Here is a 16,380-nt window from a genome sequence, read left to right as displayed (position 1 = left end):
ACTACCTCTCATTATATCAAAGCATAATGATTCATTTTATTTAACTCAGTAGGACAGGTCTAGACTATCACATTTCCTATTATATAGTTTCAAAAACCTATGTTCAAATTATTCAGTAAATGAACATCCCAGCTGAGTACAAACACAACTGTTGTGCAGAACTTTTCATTCTTGATAAGTAAGCACAGGAAAAAAGAATATCTGTCTACTAAGATGTGGATGAAAAACACTAAAATGCTAGATGAAACAAATCTGCCTCCGAGGTACAGGCCTAGCTGACTTCACATCTTTTTTCTTCAAGTAATTTTGGTGGTGGACTGTTGTAATGCATTAATTGGGTTTATATTTCATCGGATTCGTAATGTTTTTTCTATATATCTGTCCTTGTCCAGCAGTGCCCATCCCCCACACTGAAATGTAACCTAACTCTGTTTCCCTCCTGCTTCTCCCTTATTGGGGGGTGCTTCTGGGCCCTGCCTCTGGGCCCTGTCCCCTGGGGCAAAAGCCCTGACAGGGGAGTGGCACTCTCTCTGGCATCGGCGAGCCACTGGGAAGGGCTCCAACCAAGCAGGGCAGGACTCGAGAATAAAATCTGTAAAATCCCACCCTGTGAAAGAGAGCAGACTCTTTTCCTTTTGCCATTGGCAGTCGTCTAGTCTCGTGGAAAAATACAACAACTGGCACCTAATCCTGGGGCTCAAAGCCACAAAAGGTTCCCAAAAAGCTGGAAGAACCACTCGGGGAGCACGTGGCCAAGGAATCTCACGCAGGTACATGAGTCAAGAAACGTAGCCCACCTACACAGAGAGACAGACCCGTCAGGCTTGGCATTCAATGTGGAGTCTCCAAAACACAGGATTCTACAGGCCAGGGCTGCGGTTTTCTCCTTGGGACTAAAGAACCCATTGGAGTGCTGTGAAGAAGCCCCCCAAACGGCAAGCTGCTCCCAGAGAAGGTGACCACATGTTCGTGGAAAGATGACCCTGGGATTTGGGACTAGAAGCTCTTTTTGCACCAAAAAGGGTCAGTCTCAGGCAAAAGGAGTGGTTGGGAAAGAAAGGAAAGGATCGCTGGAATTTTGGTGAGTACCACTTTCGGTTTTCTAAAGGAAAATCTTTTTCAGAGGCAGTGTTCCTCAGGGAAAAGGGATTTTTTTTCTTTTTTGGGGAAGGTTTTGCTTTCAGAGTAAACTTTCAAAGTGCTTTAAAAGCACGCTTCTTTCATCAGCCTGGCGGGGTGGAAAAGGAAACTGTTTCCCCTTTTGGCTTTTTTTTTCTCTCCAGCGAGGTTTTTTTTTCCTTTCGGTTTCTCAGTCACAATAAAGAGGACACAGAAACTCAAAATCTGAGCCAAAAATGGGTGCAAGACTGTCTGTGTCTCAAAAGAGAGTCTATTACCATATTTTATATGCCTTGGATGATGCCAAGACCCATTATTCAAAGAAACAGCTGAAAAAATTAACTCTGTGTTTGTTTTTTCAGTTTCCATATTTATCATTAGATCAAATAAGCTCCCCAGAATTTTAGGAGGCTGTAACAAAAAAAAATAGTTGAATCTGGCTCCTCTAATAATAAAGAAGATGCAAATTTTGCCTTTTATAGCTTAAAAATTAAGTTTGCATTGCAAAAGCAAAATAAAAAGGAAAAAAAGCCAGTTATTTGTGACTTTTCCCCAGCTTGTACCTTTGCAGGCAGTCCGAGTGCTCAAACCTCCCATCTCTGTGGTCCCCAGGTGTGGTGGTCACAAGATGAAGGGGATTCCTTTGTCCAAATTGGCCAAAGCCACGTGCTCCCAAGCCACAAGGAGTCTCTCCCTTTGTCTGTCCCAAGCCACGAGGAGTCTCTCCCTTTGTCTGTCCCTCCTTCCCGCAATTCCTTCTTCTTCCCAGACCCCTCCTTCCCTTCGGTGCCACCCCTGGCACTGCCCTCTTCTCTGACTCTGCCCCCTACCCTCAAACCTCCGCCCTCCGACTCCTCCCCCTGTGACTCAAGCCTCCAGCCCCTCCCTGCCCCTGGTTCCCATGGTTTCCCTGCCCACAGTCCTGGTTCCCATGCCCCGGCGGGAGTGGGGGGAGCCGGGAACCCAGAAGCAGGAAGCAATCCCAGCTTTTCTGCCACTCCTTTCACAACAGTCAAAAAGAGGGGGTGCTGTCCACAGTAATTTGGACTCCTTCCCCCAACAAGTGATTCAGGGTTTATGCAAAGCTCAGGCCAAATTTGGATATGAAAGAGAATACTTTTGCAACCGTTTAAAAGCAAATTTAGCGAGAAATACTATAGTTCCATTCGACCTCCAAAAAATTTGCTTCCGGAGCTTTGGCAAAATCCTGAAACAGCTGTTGATAATAAGAATCTGCCAATTCAATTAGCAACCCAGCCCAATAAGTCTTTCCAACCTTACAGTAAAATAAAGCAGCTTCCATCAGAACCTTTAGTAACATTTGTGGAGCGGTTAACCCCAGCAATCGAGTTACAGGTTAAGAATGAAGGAGCCCAAGAACAGGTCCTGGAGGAGATGGCTCTGGCCGATGCAGACAAACAGTGCAAGGCAGCTATCCTCAGCCTGTCTATAGAACCAGCTACAACTTTAGGTGACATGCTCCAGGTGTGTGCCAGGAAGATTCCCTTCATAAAAGCTCACCAAGACCACAGTTTCAGAGTCAAGCCACCACAAAAAGCTGCTGCTGTAGACGCCGTGCTTCCTGTACCTGTGCCACGGCCACCGCCCAAGAGAGGAACAATGTGTCTCCTGTGCCATCAGGCTGGACATTGGGTATCTTAATGCCCTTTAAAGAAGCAATTTCTGAACTTTCGGGACAATGGGGGTGGGAGGTCTCAAAGGTCCAAAGGGAATTTTTCAGAAAAACTAGAAAATATAAGTGTTAAACGATATAATCCTGCTTTAACCAGTTCTGCCTTTCAGCAAAAGTCACCAGGTATGATAGTAAAGGATCCAGTGACCAGAGAAACAAAAAGTCCTCATGATCAGGTCACCTGGGGTCGTGGATATGCCTGTGTGTCCACTCCCCCAGGTCTCAAGTGGGTGCCAGCTGAGTGGGTGAAAACTTTCATCCCTAAAACTGCGAAACCACCTGCAGAGGGCCCACAAGTGGCCAGTGCTGCCTGGAGGAGGAGAAAGCGCCGAACTTTCTCCTTCTAATTATCGTTATTCCTTAACAGTGTTTTTCTAAACAGTTTGCACTAAAGGTCATTTTTCTTTTGCAACTTTAAAGGTACTCAAGGTCCGAGCTCTGAGCATCTCCCACGAACCAAGCCTTCCTCCTTCTTAATTTAATAAGAAAATGGGAAATGTTGTAATGCATTAATTGGGTTTATATTTCATCGGATTTGTAATGTTTTTTCTATATATCTGTCCTTGCCCAGCAGTGCCCATCCCCCACACTGAAATGTAACCTAACTCTGTTCCCCTCCCACTTCTCCCTTATTGAGTGGTGCTTCTGGGCCCTGCCTCTGGGCCCTGCCCTCTGGGGGAAAAAGCCCTAACTGGGGAGGGGCCAGGGCTCTCTGGCATCGGCGCACCATCGGGACAGTCCGGCAAAGCAGAGCAGGACTTGAGAATAAAATCTGTAAAATCCCGTCTGAAGCCAGAGAGCAGACTCTTTTACTTTTGCCATCAGCAGTCGTCTAGTCTTGTGGGGAAATACTACAGTGGACTGAACATATCTATACATGAGATAAAAACATTGGCATAATGAAAAATACCTATTAAAAAAAAGGCGAGTTTTCCATTCAAGTTAACTGAGGTGCAGTCCTACAAAATTTCTGAATCAAAGTCTTGACAATGAAATAGTTCAAGTATTATTTGTTATGTGAATGTTTTCACTTCAGAGAATTTATGTGCTATCCAGGGAGAATTACATCACCTAATGGTACTGGAAGAATATGGGTAGGTGCCCAGAGAACAGAGAATCTATACATTAATACTTCCCTGATTAACTTCCTGAGAAACATACTAAACCAACAATTAGCATGTATGATTTTTGTGAAACCATGGTCTTTTTCTTTTTTGGAGATTTAGTCATGTAACATTTTGAACCTGTGGGCAACAGAGCCTACAACAGAAAATGGTTGCATTAACCAAAACACCCTCGGGTACTTTTGGGTTGTTTTGTGAAGAAAAGACTTTATTAGCATCTCCAAGCAGCACAAGGGATTGCCATCAGACACTGAAAACCTGGTATGACCTATATGCTAAGTGAATAGCATATGAATTATTGGAGAGCTTCTTTCTCCCAAATGACCTGTTTAGCACAAAATTACTGTTTCAACAGTTCTTAGTAAGAATAATTGATTATTTAATGGAGTTGTAAAGGTTAAATAAATTAGAGTTAGGATATAGATGCCAATTTCTAACATCTGTTTCCCTGTTAAGTAAAGCATATCTATACATTTCACTGTTCATGAAATTGAATTACTTGAAAAATACATTATGCCAATAATTAGACTGTGGAAGGACTAATATTTATGGGACAATTGTAAACATTTCTATAGTTAAAAATTAAATGAAAATCACTCTGAATTACCATGACAATGAGTTTCCAGCTTACTTTGACGAGTGTTTCTTGGTACGCAGCTTACTGTTTGGAAAACTTTAAGCTAAGGACAGCTCATAGCTTCTTGCATACTTTCACGTGAAATCAGACTAGACTGCAATTTATCTCTCATATGCAGGAGAAACAGAAGCAACTCTAAACAAGTCAGTGGTGGTATTGTAATGCAATATCTGTATATGCAGAAGAAATGTATTGAATGTATTTTTCATTTCAATCATTTAGAACTTGCACAGACAAAATAGTTCTGTATTGATTAGAATATCAATGTACAACAAGTTATTCTAGATGGAAAATAAACAGCAACTTAAACATATTTTAATTCAGTGTCAAAGCTCACAAATTACACTGAGCAAACCAATTGATCTCAGACATTTGTGTACTTAACTGCTTGCATAATCAGGAGAGTACAAATCAACTCCCTATAACCCAGCTCTCACAAAAGAGACGATGAGAACACTGACAGGATTTCCAGCTTGTTCCTTTGCATCTTACACAAAGATGGATCACAATATTGAAAACTAGATTTTCAATAATTGTGTTCTATAATTGCCCAAAAGCACATTCAATCTTTGCTTTTACAGAGCTGCTACAATGCAGGAGAAAACACATGTATGGTTTTCTGGGGTAAGGCAACAAATAGTCTCAAATAAATATTTCCCAAAGGAAATTCAATGTTTTACACAGCTGAGAAAATCGGTTTTCAAATTATATAACTTATTCTGATATTGTACTTCAGGTACAGGTAAATATCCCCATTCCAGTAGCCTGTATTCTTTCTTTGTCCCTTGATGGAGATCACAGAGATGGAAAACACTATATGAAGATTTTGTTTTTTCTGTTGTATATTTTTTTAAGGTGAGAGACACTAATCTCTGCTGAGGTAGGAATATTTTAAGATTCAGAGCCTGTATAGAAGCCTGTCTTGAAGCTGACAACTGTGCACAACGCCCCCCCCCCCCCGCCCCCCCCTTCATGTGTAATAAAAATATTTGAGGGCCGTGAACAAATATAATTGCGAATACAGAAAAATAGTTTTGTTCAAAAGAATAAACACTCTTTTTTCCCAAATAGCTGGATGTAAATAATGTATCTGCCTCAGACTTAGCCCCAGATAAGAAAGACCTGAAAAAGGTGAAGAAAACAACAACAACAAAAAATTGAGTTGGGGACTAATAAGATTTTAAAGGAGGAGCAGAGATATTTTGTGCATGGATAAACTCTTTACATGGAGAAGTATTGCTATTTCTGTCCTAACACTGAAGAGTCTTTCTACCTGAAATAAAGGGAAGCTTGCATTTAGTTAATGTTGGAGTCCAGGGCATTCCTTTGGTTGCCCTGGAGGGTCAGGGACCTGGGCAGGGGGGTCTGGGACCCCAGCCCAGAGCCCAGAGCTCAGAGAGACACTGGATTTGATTTCAGTCCATGGGAGAGGCTTCTTGCACTGCAGGAAGCATTGCAGGCCACAAGAGTGTAAAAATAGTGGTTTAGCATATCACAGGGTGAAAAAACAGTGGGTTTGGGATTCTTGGCATTGAAGTGAATGGGGCAAGATGGAGAATTTAGGGCGTTGTCTCTTTCTTCTTCCTTCTTGTTCCCTCACTCCATTTCTGCAGTGACGTTGGCACAAAGTAGTTAGTGAGGATTGGGTCAGAGTAAAGATGACCTTTTTAGTAATAGTGATAGCCGTTGGTAATAAATAGTAAATAAAGAATACGTAGCAATTAGTATAAAAGATAAGGACAGCCCAGAGACAGGAGGAGTAACCAGATGTCCGAGCCGCGGCAAACGTCTTTTGGACACTGAGAAAATTGTAAGATAAGAACTAATAAACGAAGCATGTAACCTTGAAGACTCCGTCTTTTCCTGCGTTTGGCACAGAGCTTTGCAGAGGGCCAGAACTCTAAAACCACCTGAATGCCGGGGAATTTAAGCTCCTAAAAAGGAGCCCCCGACAACTGGTGTCTCTGGGATGGGCAGAAACAACTGCCGTCCCTGAGATGGGACAGAAACAACTGGCACCCCAGATGGGACAGAAACAAGTTAATACTAATTTTCTTGAATTTTTCCGTTCTGCACAACCTTTAGGCTAGGTCACCTTTATACAGAACCTTTATACATGCAGACTGAAAAATGCCACAGCTATTCTGATATCAAATCTCAGAGTGTTTCAACAGGGACAGTCTAACCAATTTACAGAAACCAAAAAAGGGCTCTCTTAACCTTTTGAGATGATAGAGTGATGTCCTCTTTTCAATAAGGGTGTTCCACTATCTCCTCTTGCAGTGGAGCTGATCCATGCCTAAGCATCCCACCCCTGTATCTGTCTGAACTCAAACTTCTAAAAACATGTCATCTGGAAATACCGTTCTCATCAGTCATGCCTATTCTTGTTAGGAATCCACAGCAGCTGTTTTAGTGCCTGAAATCCTGCATGCCCTGTTAACAATTGGTTCACTCTTTAGCAGGAAGAGAGGAAAAACTGGTTCTTGGGAAGTTTTCTTTTTCCTCACACCTTCAACAGGAGCAAAGAAAAGGGGCATTTTCAGGAGGCCAAGACCGCGGCTGGGCTGGAAGCAATCAACAGCCATTCACACTATTGAAGCAGAAAGTTTGGTACACTTGAGAGGAAGCCTTAAACAATGTGAGGCTTTAGCAGCAACTGGTGCTGGTAGTAGGAAGATGTCCAGCCCTTACATAGGGCAGGAGAGCTGGGAGCATTTCAGGTGCACATGGGCAGTGAACAGAAGTTCCTTCTGCGCCACAGGGCCCACTTTTCAACTTTCAGTACAGGCAGACAACTGAACAGATGAATCTGCTGGATGCTAACTACTTAAAAATACAGCTCTGTGGTCATACCATAACACCAGTAGATAAGGCTAAAATATTACCATGTGTTCATTATTTTGAATAAAGAAGTAAACAGGCAGAACAACTTTTTAAAACTAGGATTCACAGCTGTAAATTGTCATGCTTTACTGGCAATTAGACACAGTGTTAAAACCATATATATACTTCTTCTCTAGGGAATTATGTCAGTTTTATCCATACAACGCTCCAGAAACCAGAAGTATGGATGGCAAGGCACTCCAGCTGCATTTGAATAACAGGGACTAGGTAGATCAGGTCAAAAGAGCTGCAGGAGCAATAGATACCTTACTGGTGAAGGATCTGCTATATCCCTGGAGCAGTGTGGCAATGATACTGCAATCAGGGTAGCCAGTTTTTCTGTCAGCTGAGGATCAGCTGCAGACAGAGCAAGAATTGCTGTTAACCCATTGCTGTTAACTGCCACCATCAGTAGATTTAATATGGCAGAAGATCTTAAAAAAATTTACGAAAATTCTCCCTGGCAGTAACAGGACATGTCCTTAACAAAGCTGGCAAAATGCATTTAAATTTTTTCCCCTCACAATTACTCCAAATCCGGTAAAGCTAGGTGAAGCAATTACTAAATGTTCATGAGAAAATCAAATAGGACAATTCAGCACAGAAACACTGAAGGCCAAAATATATAATAAAGCAAATCCTGATTACAAATGTTTCAAGACAAAAATGCTACATTTACTTTTTTTAAAAAAGATGTATGTACTATTTGAAGTATTTTATTTTAGAAGTCTTGCAATGAATAAACCCCACGAATTATGAACACTTTACCTAAGAAGGCACTGAAAGCATGTTATCTCTAAGGTGCCTATGAAATTACAGTCGATTATGTAGAAATCACTAGCATTCTTCTTTCACCAGTTAGACAGCTTGAGGTAGGGTTTATTACAAGCCTGGAGCCCTTGGCATGAAATGTGTACTCCAGCACTGGGGAAAAAAAAAATAAAAGAAGCACTTGTCAAAACTGCTTTTTAATATGATATTGTGTTAACTGATTACCTAAGTCCTTCAAGTCAAAAAATGGTTTCGTTCCCCACATCATGATTAAACCATCTAGTGGAAACTGTGTTTGTTTTGCTTATAGGTACATTTCTTCTTTCCCCCTCACTCTGTGTGTGTGTCTTTATGTATGTTGTTACAGAAAGACATTTAATCAAGCCCTTTTGAAGTGGTAGAGTGGAAACAGCTGTATCTAACAATGCGCTGATGACATGGGCTTAAAGCTGTAACGAGCTCCAGATTGCAAGCAGTACTAATATGTGGTTGGGATGGTAGAGACTTAGAGGTTATGGCACCTCTGTGAGGAATGCTCCTAAGCCAATCAACTCAAGGTGGTGGCTAAAAGTCTTCAGGCTCTGGTGAGCTCTCTTTCATTTAATACTCTTGAGGTCACACTTCAAAGTGCCCTTTCTTCCCAAAAGCCACTGGCCATGTGTGGGGGTTCTAGAGCAGCTTTTTAAAAACTGGCTGCTTCAGGCTCAGACTTAAAAAATTAGAAACCCACCTCTATTACACAAATGATATCTTAAAAGTTGAACAAAGGCTGAAGCTTAAGTCGGTATCTCACATTCTTGTAAAGCATGCCAATTTAAAGACAGTTTCCAGATGACTGATTTTTCCACAACAAAGCAAGCTTAAAGCTCACACTTTAGAGTGCCTAATGACTTGTTAAAACTATTTCCTGGTTTGTGAAGATTACAGTATGTAGGGCACCCAGAAATCATGTCTGAATACAGCTTTTCTTCAGCAATACTCACACTCAGAATAATTACTGCATGAATGTCCAAGAAACTTAAGGTTTCATTTCTTCATGCAACTGTATTTGTTAAAATTAGACTAATGTGATTAATGTACCTCAAGCCAACACCGCTAGAACAAACACATATGTGTGTCTCACTAAGGAGGCTCTAAAATGATTTTGTTTTGATCATGGTACAACACACAATGCAGTAATGTACTTTTTAGAAAGCATTCATAAAGATCAAGGGGCTAAGGAGGCTAATCTCTGTAGGTTACTTATAGAGTTGAAGGAAGAAAAGAGAGTCCTGTAAGAAATAATTAACTGCAAATAGAAGTAGGTTTGTTTTCTGAACATCTTCTTGGATTCCTCTCTACCTGTTGGCTGTCCAGGGGAAGTCAACTCTCTGAATGCTAAAATAGACATAAACTTGACAATGCTTGCTTCTTCAGTAAAGTTAAGGACAAATTGTTCCCATCTTCAAGACAGCAGTGTGTTCTAGAGAAAATACTGCTCTTCTGAAATTTGTCTGGAAATTACTTTCATGGAGGATAAATACCCACCTACTGTAAATAAGGCCAATTGTGAACATTATTAATGAAACAGCTAGGTCTATATCTCAAACATTAATACAGCCAGGCTTGTTTTTAATTTGCACCCAAGCTCCTTTTCAGATGGTACAGCTATTGTATCAAAGTCTTTTAATTCTTTTACCATCTGCAGACAGAATGTATATCCAAAAGTAAGGATGATATTCAAGATTAAGATAGACATTTTAATGCACCCTTGCTGTATTCAGTCATTCCATTACTGAGTATATTTTTCTTCTAAATTTTATTCATTGTAATAAGGCTTGTAATGAAAAAAATAAATTGTATTCTCAGACCTCTCAGAAATAGTTCAGTGATGAATGAATCATCCCCAATATTGCAAAAATAAAATCATTTTATGCTTGCTTTCTTAAAAACAATAACCTGCAAGTTTCAGAGAAGTTACGTTTTCTGTAACTGAATACTGTGTTTTTGCCAATGTTTTTAGCTGCCTTAGTCACAACTTTTCTAAAAATGGATTAGTTGAATGAGAATGTGATACAGACATGCAGGCATATTGGTGTTCGCTGCTGTTCTCCCATTCTGAGACACTGAAATAAAAGCGCTTGTCTAGGAGACAAATGCCAAGAGTGGAGACTGCTGTCTGGAAAAAGCACTAAAATAGCCAATTAAGTATCTCTGAAAGTAGTAAATCAGATGGCCATTTAAACTAGACATGGGTGTAGAAAAGCTCAGCAGAGCAGTTTCTGGATCCAAAGTTATACATTAGTGAGCAGATGAGGGAGGAATTGTGCAAGGAGTACTGCTTCATTCCAAAAGCAACAAGAATGGTTGAAAAACCAAAGAAAGGGATGCAAAAGGAAAATAGAATGCTGAGAACAAAACCCTGTCATGATAGCTAAATGAGCATAAAAAATTCACTAACAATCAGTAAAAGACTGTGTTTACAGTATTACTAAAATCTCTTATTACTCTTAAGGACTATCTTATAGTAGTAATATTAGAGATATTATACAATACGTTATATTTGTAAAGAAACAGATGCAAGAGAGTGGAAAAATGAGTTTTGTTTCAGGCTATGCTAGATGAAAATCTCTCAGGAGCCAGGCATTGGTCTAAAGTCATCCTAAAGAGTAAGTGATAATTGTCTTGGCACAATGAAAGAAAGAAGCTGATAATTAAGTGGATTTTCAACTTGGGATCTGGCCAAGTGACTGGGGAACCAAAGGAAAAATGTCATACTGAAAATAAGTAGAGTGCCAGTTTACTTGGGATGCTGCTCCATAACTCACTTATATCAAATAGTACTCTTTAAAGCACCAGCAGAAGAAAGGCTCTTGTTAAACAGACCCTTTGGGCACTTAATTACACTAGTAACAAGGCGATCCACTGCACAGAATGAGACTTCAATGCTGCCATAGTATTCTCACTAAGAGTCAATTTGGGGACAGACCTATTAACAGCTAAACATGCACACAAATATAAATATAGGTATGTGGTTTTATACATGGAATGGTAGGAATCTGTATATTACATCACATGAATAGATCTAATAGTCTGAATTTTCTGTCAGGAAGTGTTTCTAGACCATTAGTGATGGATACAAAAAAAAAATAAACAAACAACCTTAAAGCACTTATTCTGTTTAAATGATATTTCTTTATCATCTTGACTCACATAATTCTGCTCATCCTTCATATTTGTAAGACAGAGAAAGGATACACAGGCCACATACAAAATAAAAAAATCAACTGTGGCATTTTCACGCTGTGAGTATGGTTTCGACCTGGAACAATCTAACAGCTGGTTCAGTCAGCACTAGAGAATAGTTTCTGGGCACATTTAATTATCGGCACGTAGAATGCAGAAATGAAGTATACAAATCTTCAACAATTTTCATTCCATATTCCTTTGGAATATTGGGAGCTTCTGGCTTACCATATATGCATTAAACTGCTTACTACCAAGTAAGCCTCCTCAAATGACTTCTTTTCCTCCCAGTCTGAAACTAGTATGGTGAATTTGAGAGTTAATAACAATAAAAAAGATATATATGACTACTTCTGGGTTTGTTTACGTTTTTGAGACACACCCCTGAAAAGTCAGCTGATAATGGCTGTGAAAATGGATACAAGTTTCCCACTCTGCACCTATAAAATATTCTTAAAAAGTCATGAACCATGTGCACACCATGCATAGCTAGAAAATTAAATGATCATCTTGAATATAAGAGTATAATTATCTTTTGAAGAACGCTGAATACCAGGTTTGATAATCTTATTCTTCAAGAAGAAATGGATTATTAAGTAAGATTTGATAATCTTATTCTTCAAGAAGGATACTTCAGTCATAACATGTAAAGCTTGTCATCAATAATCAAAAATACCTAAACTTTAGAGTACTATTGCTATGAGCTTACTATCAGTTACTCCAAAGCTCTCTGAGAAATCTCGCATGTATAACCCTATTTATATTGGGTTATACACAACAAACTTATTTCTTAGTTTCTGAGAAGCATTTTGAGCACACAATGAAGCACAGAAAAGAGAAATTGTAACAATTCGCAGACAGCTGAGGGAATACTTTCAACATTAAGGTATCCTCTCAGAAAAAAAAGCCAAAAAATGTCTTTCATTATGCAAACATGAATCACAAAGTCTTCATTGTTATTTCACCAAGTACGAAGTAAAGAAATAAGTAGTTTTTTGAGAGTTCTTAAGAAACAGTATGAACATCTGTAATTTCATATGAGTAAAGTCATTATGGGGTTCCTTTATTATATTTTGTTAGCTTGTTTTGAGTCTTAGCTGTTTGTTGCTTTTGGTTCTCAGCTCTGAAAACTCTTTTAAGAAGATCTTTTTTTTTAAAAAAAGACCTTGATTTTTCCTTTTTTTTTTTTTTTTTTTTTTTTTTTTATACGACATATGCTAACTTTTTAATCCTCAAATTTGGCACTATAGACTTCTGCAAACAGAAATTTTCCTAGATTTGATTTATTGTATAGACAATGGGGATATGTATCTAAAATAAATTCTGCCCCATTTAGAGCCACGATTTTTTCCTCAAAATGGGGAGGTAATTGAAAAGAAACGTAATATTAAGTAATAAATGGTAAGTCAAAATATTCTATTTCTTTAACTCCTGATGCAATGAAAATTAGAATTGAGCTTCCCTTCTTGAAAAGCATATATTTTACTCCTACATATACCTGCTCAAACAATAAGTATTTCTTTGTCAATATACAACTACATCAGAGATAAACATCTTTGTTTGCTGAACATTTGTCAGAAGTTCGTGACAGATGAAAAATGCATAAATGTATTATTAAAAATGCCTTAAACTGTGGCTCACAGGATAAACTTTCATTCTCTTTTACTAGAAAAGTAGATGGAATCAGAGATGGAGAAAAGAGAAAAGAGATGGAATCAGAAAAGCTTTCCAAACTTAACACAGTTAAACACAGATTAAAAAATCTAAATCTAGAAGTCTTTTAGTCTAGAAGTATGTTAGCCAAATAAGATTCATGGCTAGACCACTTCACTGAGGCAACTTGAAAGTGCAGTGATAGGTTAGACAAATGAACAGTTTCATCTGACTACCTAATAATTAACTATTAAAAGAACATATATAACACAGGCTGAGAGATCAAATGCTCCAGCCAGAAGTTCTCCTCAACACAAAGGGTTCAGTACCCTAGCACGTTCATCAACTTCAGTAATGGCTATCATTAAGAAGGTACTTACATTAGGTCTTAATCCTGCTGCCATTTCATAATACTTCTCGGCCTCTTCATTAAGACTGGCTTGTCTATCAGGACGGAAAAGAATAACATAGTTACACCTCATTTTCCTTGTGTTAAAATGAAACCATACCTAAAGAAGCACAGCTAAAAATGAAACACTGCAGCTACTCCCTGCTGCTCAAGGATATTACTCTAACAAATGCACAAAATACGTAAATCTAAAAGATTTCCTATGGTTGAGACTGTCCATTAGCGCAAGTCCTCTTTGCTTACTTAATTTCCTTTTTAGTTCTGCAATGATATTAGTACATAATGGAAATACAGAAAGCTAAACACTCATCTCAGGCAAAAACAAAGACATGACAGTCTTTACCAGAAGAAAATGTGGCTCATTTTTTGTTATCAGACATACTTTAAATTCTGAAACCATATAATATACCACAATGTACTTTTTCACTTTGTGCCCTCCCAAACCCACTATAATTCCAGAAAAAAAAAAAAAAAAAAAAAGAAAAATAAAAAAAAAAAAAAAGTCAGAGAACAAAAAGATTTCTGAAAACTAGGTTTCCATGATTGACAGAATTCATTCAGAAAAGAGTTCTGATTTCAACATGTACTCACATAATTCTGAGCAGGCATTTAAATGTAAATCATATATTCCAAGATAATGAGTTTCTGGGTACCTGAAGAGTATTAGCTCAATACTTTTTCTTCTCCTTACTACTACTGTCAGCATCTACTTGCTCCTAGCAGTTTAGTTTTTATTTCTTCTCCTGAGTTTTTAGTTCAATGTTTTCAAACAAAAATGCAGTATGTTGCCAAAGAAATCCAAAGAAGTTTTTGTCTCAACAGGCCCTTTTTATCACTTCTCCCAAACTCCTCTGTTCTTCTTTTGTCTCCACCTTCTTAATTTCACTTGACTATTCATTTTGGCCACCAGTCCAATGACTATCAGTTGATCACATGCATGTCAAGAGAAAGAAGGCAAATCTGTAAGAACAGCCAAGCAGGACTCTCAGGCGGGCTACTTATCTTCTGCTACATTTATTTGGTATTTTCCTATGAAGCATTAAGTCCTTTCACAGGAGAGTTAGCACAGGAAATCTTCAGCATATTTGTGGTTTTTATGTGATTACAGATGCATTTCTGTGATACAAATTGGAAACATTTGAAAACAAGGAAAACACCATAGGGTTGGCTGTTCGATTGATTTTTTCCTTATTTTCTCACATTTGCAAACAGTTACTAGTTCAAAAATATCAATCAACTGAGCCCTTGCTTTACCTTGCTCATTACATGAGCCTTTACATGATTTGTTATCAAATTGTATTCTAATTTTGTTTCTACCCACACAGATTTTAAACATTAGCCACATAATACATGGATAGGCAATTAATCCCAAACAACACATTTTGACAGCTATTGGTCTTGGGAGGAGAAAGGGAGAAAGGATAGTCCCTTTGAAGTTTCTCACGTAATTCCTGTGCAAGCTGAAACCACTTCATGACTAACAATTTGCTAAATAGAACCTGGTTTATACATGTTAACTGTTTTAAATTACTTTGCATGTTTCATTGACTCAGCAGCTGCAGTGGTTCAAAATGATTGAATGTCTAAAAATATTCATTCAACCTGCTTCTGAATCACTCATGCTGGACATCAGTAGCACATGAAATGATTGTAAAAAGAAAAAAAAAAAAATCTCATACTTAGGAACTTCAGGATTTACAACAAAGCACCATAGAATGAAATTACAGAGCTTTTTTTTTTTTTTTTTTTTTTTTTTTTTTTCCTTTATGTTTGCACAAAACTGTCAGGACACAAATCACTTCTGAAAGTGGTGAAATAACATACAATAAACAACGTGCCTTTCCCAGGAGGCAAATATGAATGGTATACTTTACCTCCGAAAAAGAGTTACTGGCATGTGAGTGTGGAACACATTAAAATCTTGTCCCCCCTTCAGGCCATTGGAAATACATGGCTTGCTTTCCTGACACATGTACATCATGAAACAAGGATCATTAATTGCAAAGTTGAAATCAGCTTGGCTATATAGCTCTCTTTTAAAAACAGTTTATAGAAATGAATGCACAACACAGCAACCTGGTCAGGAAAAAGCTAGTTCAATTTTTGGGGCATTCAGCAACAGTTCCTTTAGTTAAGATGCTGCAGAATTCTCGTTTCCATTTTCACTGCAAATCTAAGCTAGAAATTAATTATGTTAAGCCCTGAAACAGCTTTCCCTTGGGAAAAATTAAAGGCACAGAGGTAGGAAATTGCAGTAACCCTATGCCACTAAACAGTAAAGAGTTTTGGATCATTGTCAAATAATGGAAGGACACTATTAAAAGTAACATAACTCACATTAGAGTAAAATATTAGATTAAATGTTGATTAAAAAACAGAGAGGAAGTAAAGGGAGCAAAGAGAGGTTCAGAAGAGAGTATTTTTCACAGTTATGAGTCATATTTTAACCGCTTTCCTAAATCTTTTCATGAGGAATCACCTTGAAAGCCTCTGATTTTCCCCACTAACAACTAGCATCCAATCTCATTTTAAGGGAAAAAATGTTTCCACTTTTTATTCTCTCATATCTCTTAATCTGAGTATCCAGAATAAACTATTTCCCATATTTAACTCCAGCCGACTAACAGTGGCACCTAATAAATATGCTTAACAACACATCACTCTTAGATTCTCCTGACACCCAGCTATAATCAGTTTATGTTCATTTTGATTTTTACATTGTTCACTGGAAAAAATACGGTTGTAAAAGAAAAACACCACCAATGCTGACTGATTTAGATATATGTGAGTGGGAAAGGTTAGTTTTAACCTTCCTGCTGCTTGGTACAAGGCTTCAGACTATGAATTTTTACATTAAATTTGT

The 16,380-nt window shown here is 38.4% G+C and overlaps 1 protein-coding gene across 4 annotated transcripts in view; it reads right to left on the bottom strand.

Annotated features, from left to right (window-relative positions):
- Positions 1-16,380, bottom strand: part of TMTC2 (transmembrane O-mannosyltransferase targeting cadherins 2) — a 324,464-nt gene that overhangs the window by 23,978 nt on the left and 284,106 nt on the right. For 3 of the 4 annotated variants that reach the window (XM_040062634.2, XM_040062637.1, XM_058420266.1), the window contains 2 exons: positions 13,489-13,552; positions 8,234-8,383 (listed from right to left, as the gene is read on the bottom strand). In XM_040062634.2, the coding sequence (XP_039918568.1) occupies positions 8,342-8,383; positions 13,489-13,552 (106 nt within the window). In that variant the 3' untranslated portion in view covers positions 8,234-8,341. Of the gene's footprint in view, positions 1-8,233; positions 8,384-13,488; positions 13,553-16,380 lie in introns of those variants that run through there. The other variant, XM_040062636.2, reaches the window with a different exon arrangement.

The sequence above is a fragment of the Hirundo rustica genome, chromosome 4 (genome assembly GCF_015227805.2).
Source record: "Hirundo rustica isolate bHirRus1 chromosome 4, bHirRus1.pri.v3, whole genome shotgun sequence".
NCBI classification, from domain to species: Eukaryota; Metazoa; Chordata; class Aves; order Passeriformes; family Hirundinidae; genus Hirundo; species Hirundo rustica.
This window is presented reverse-complemented; position numbering and strand designations above follow the sequence as displayed.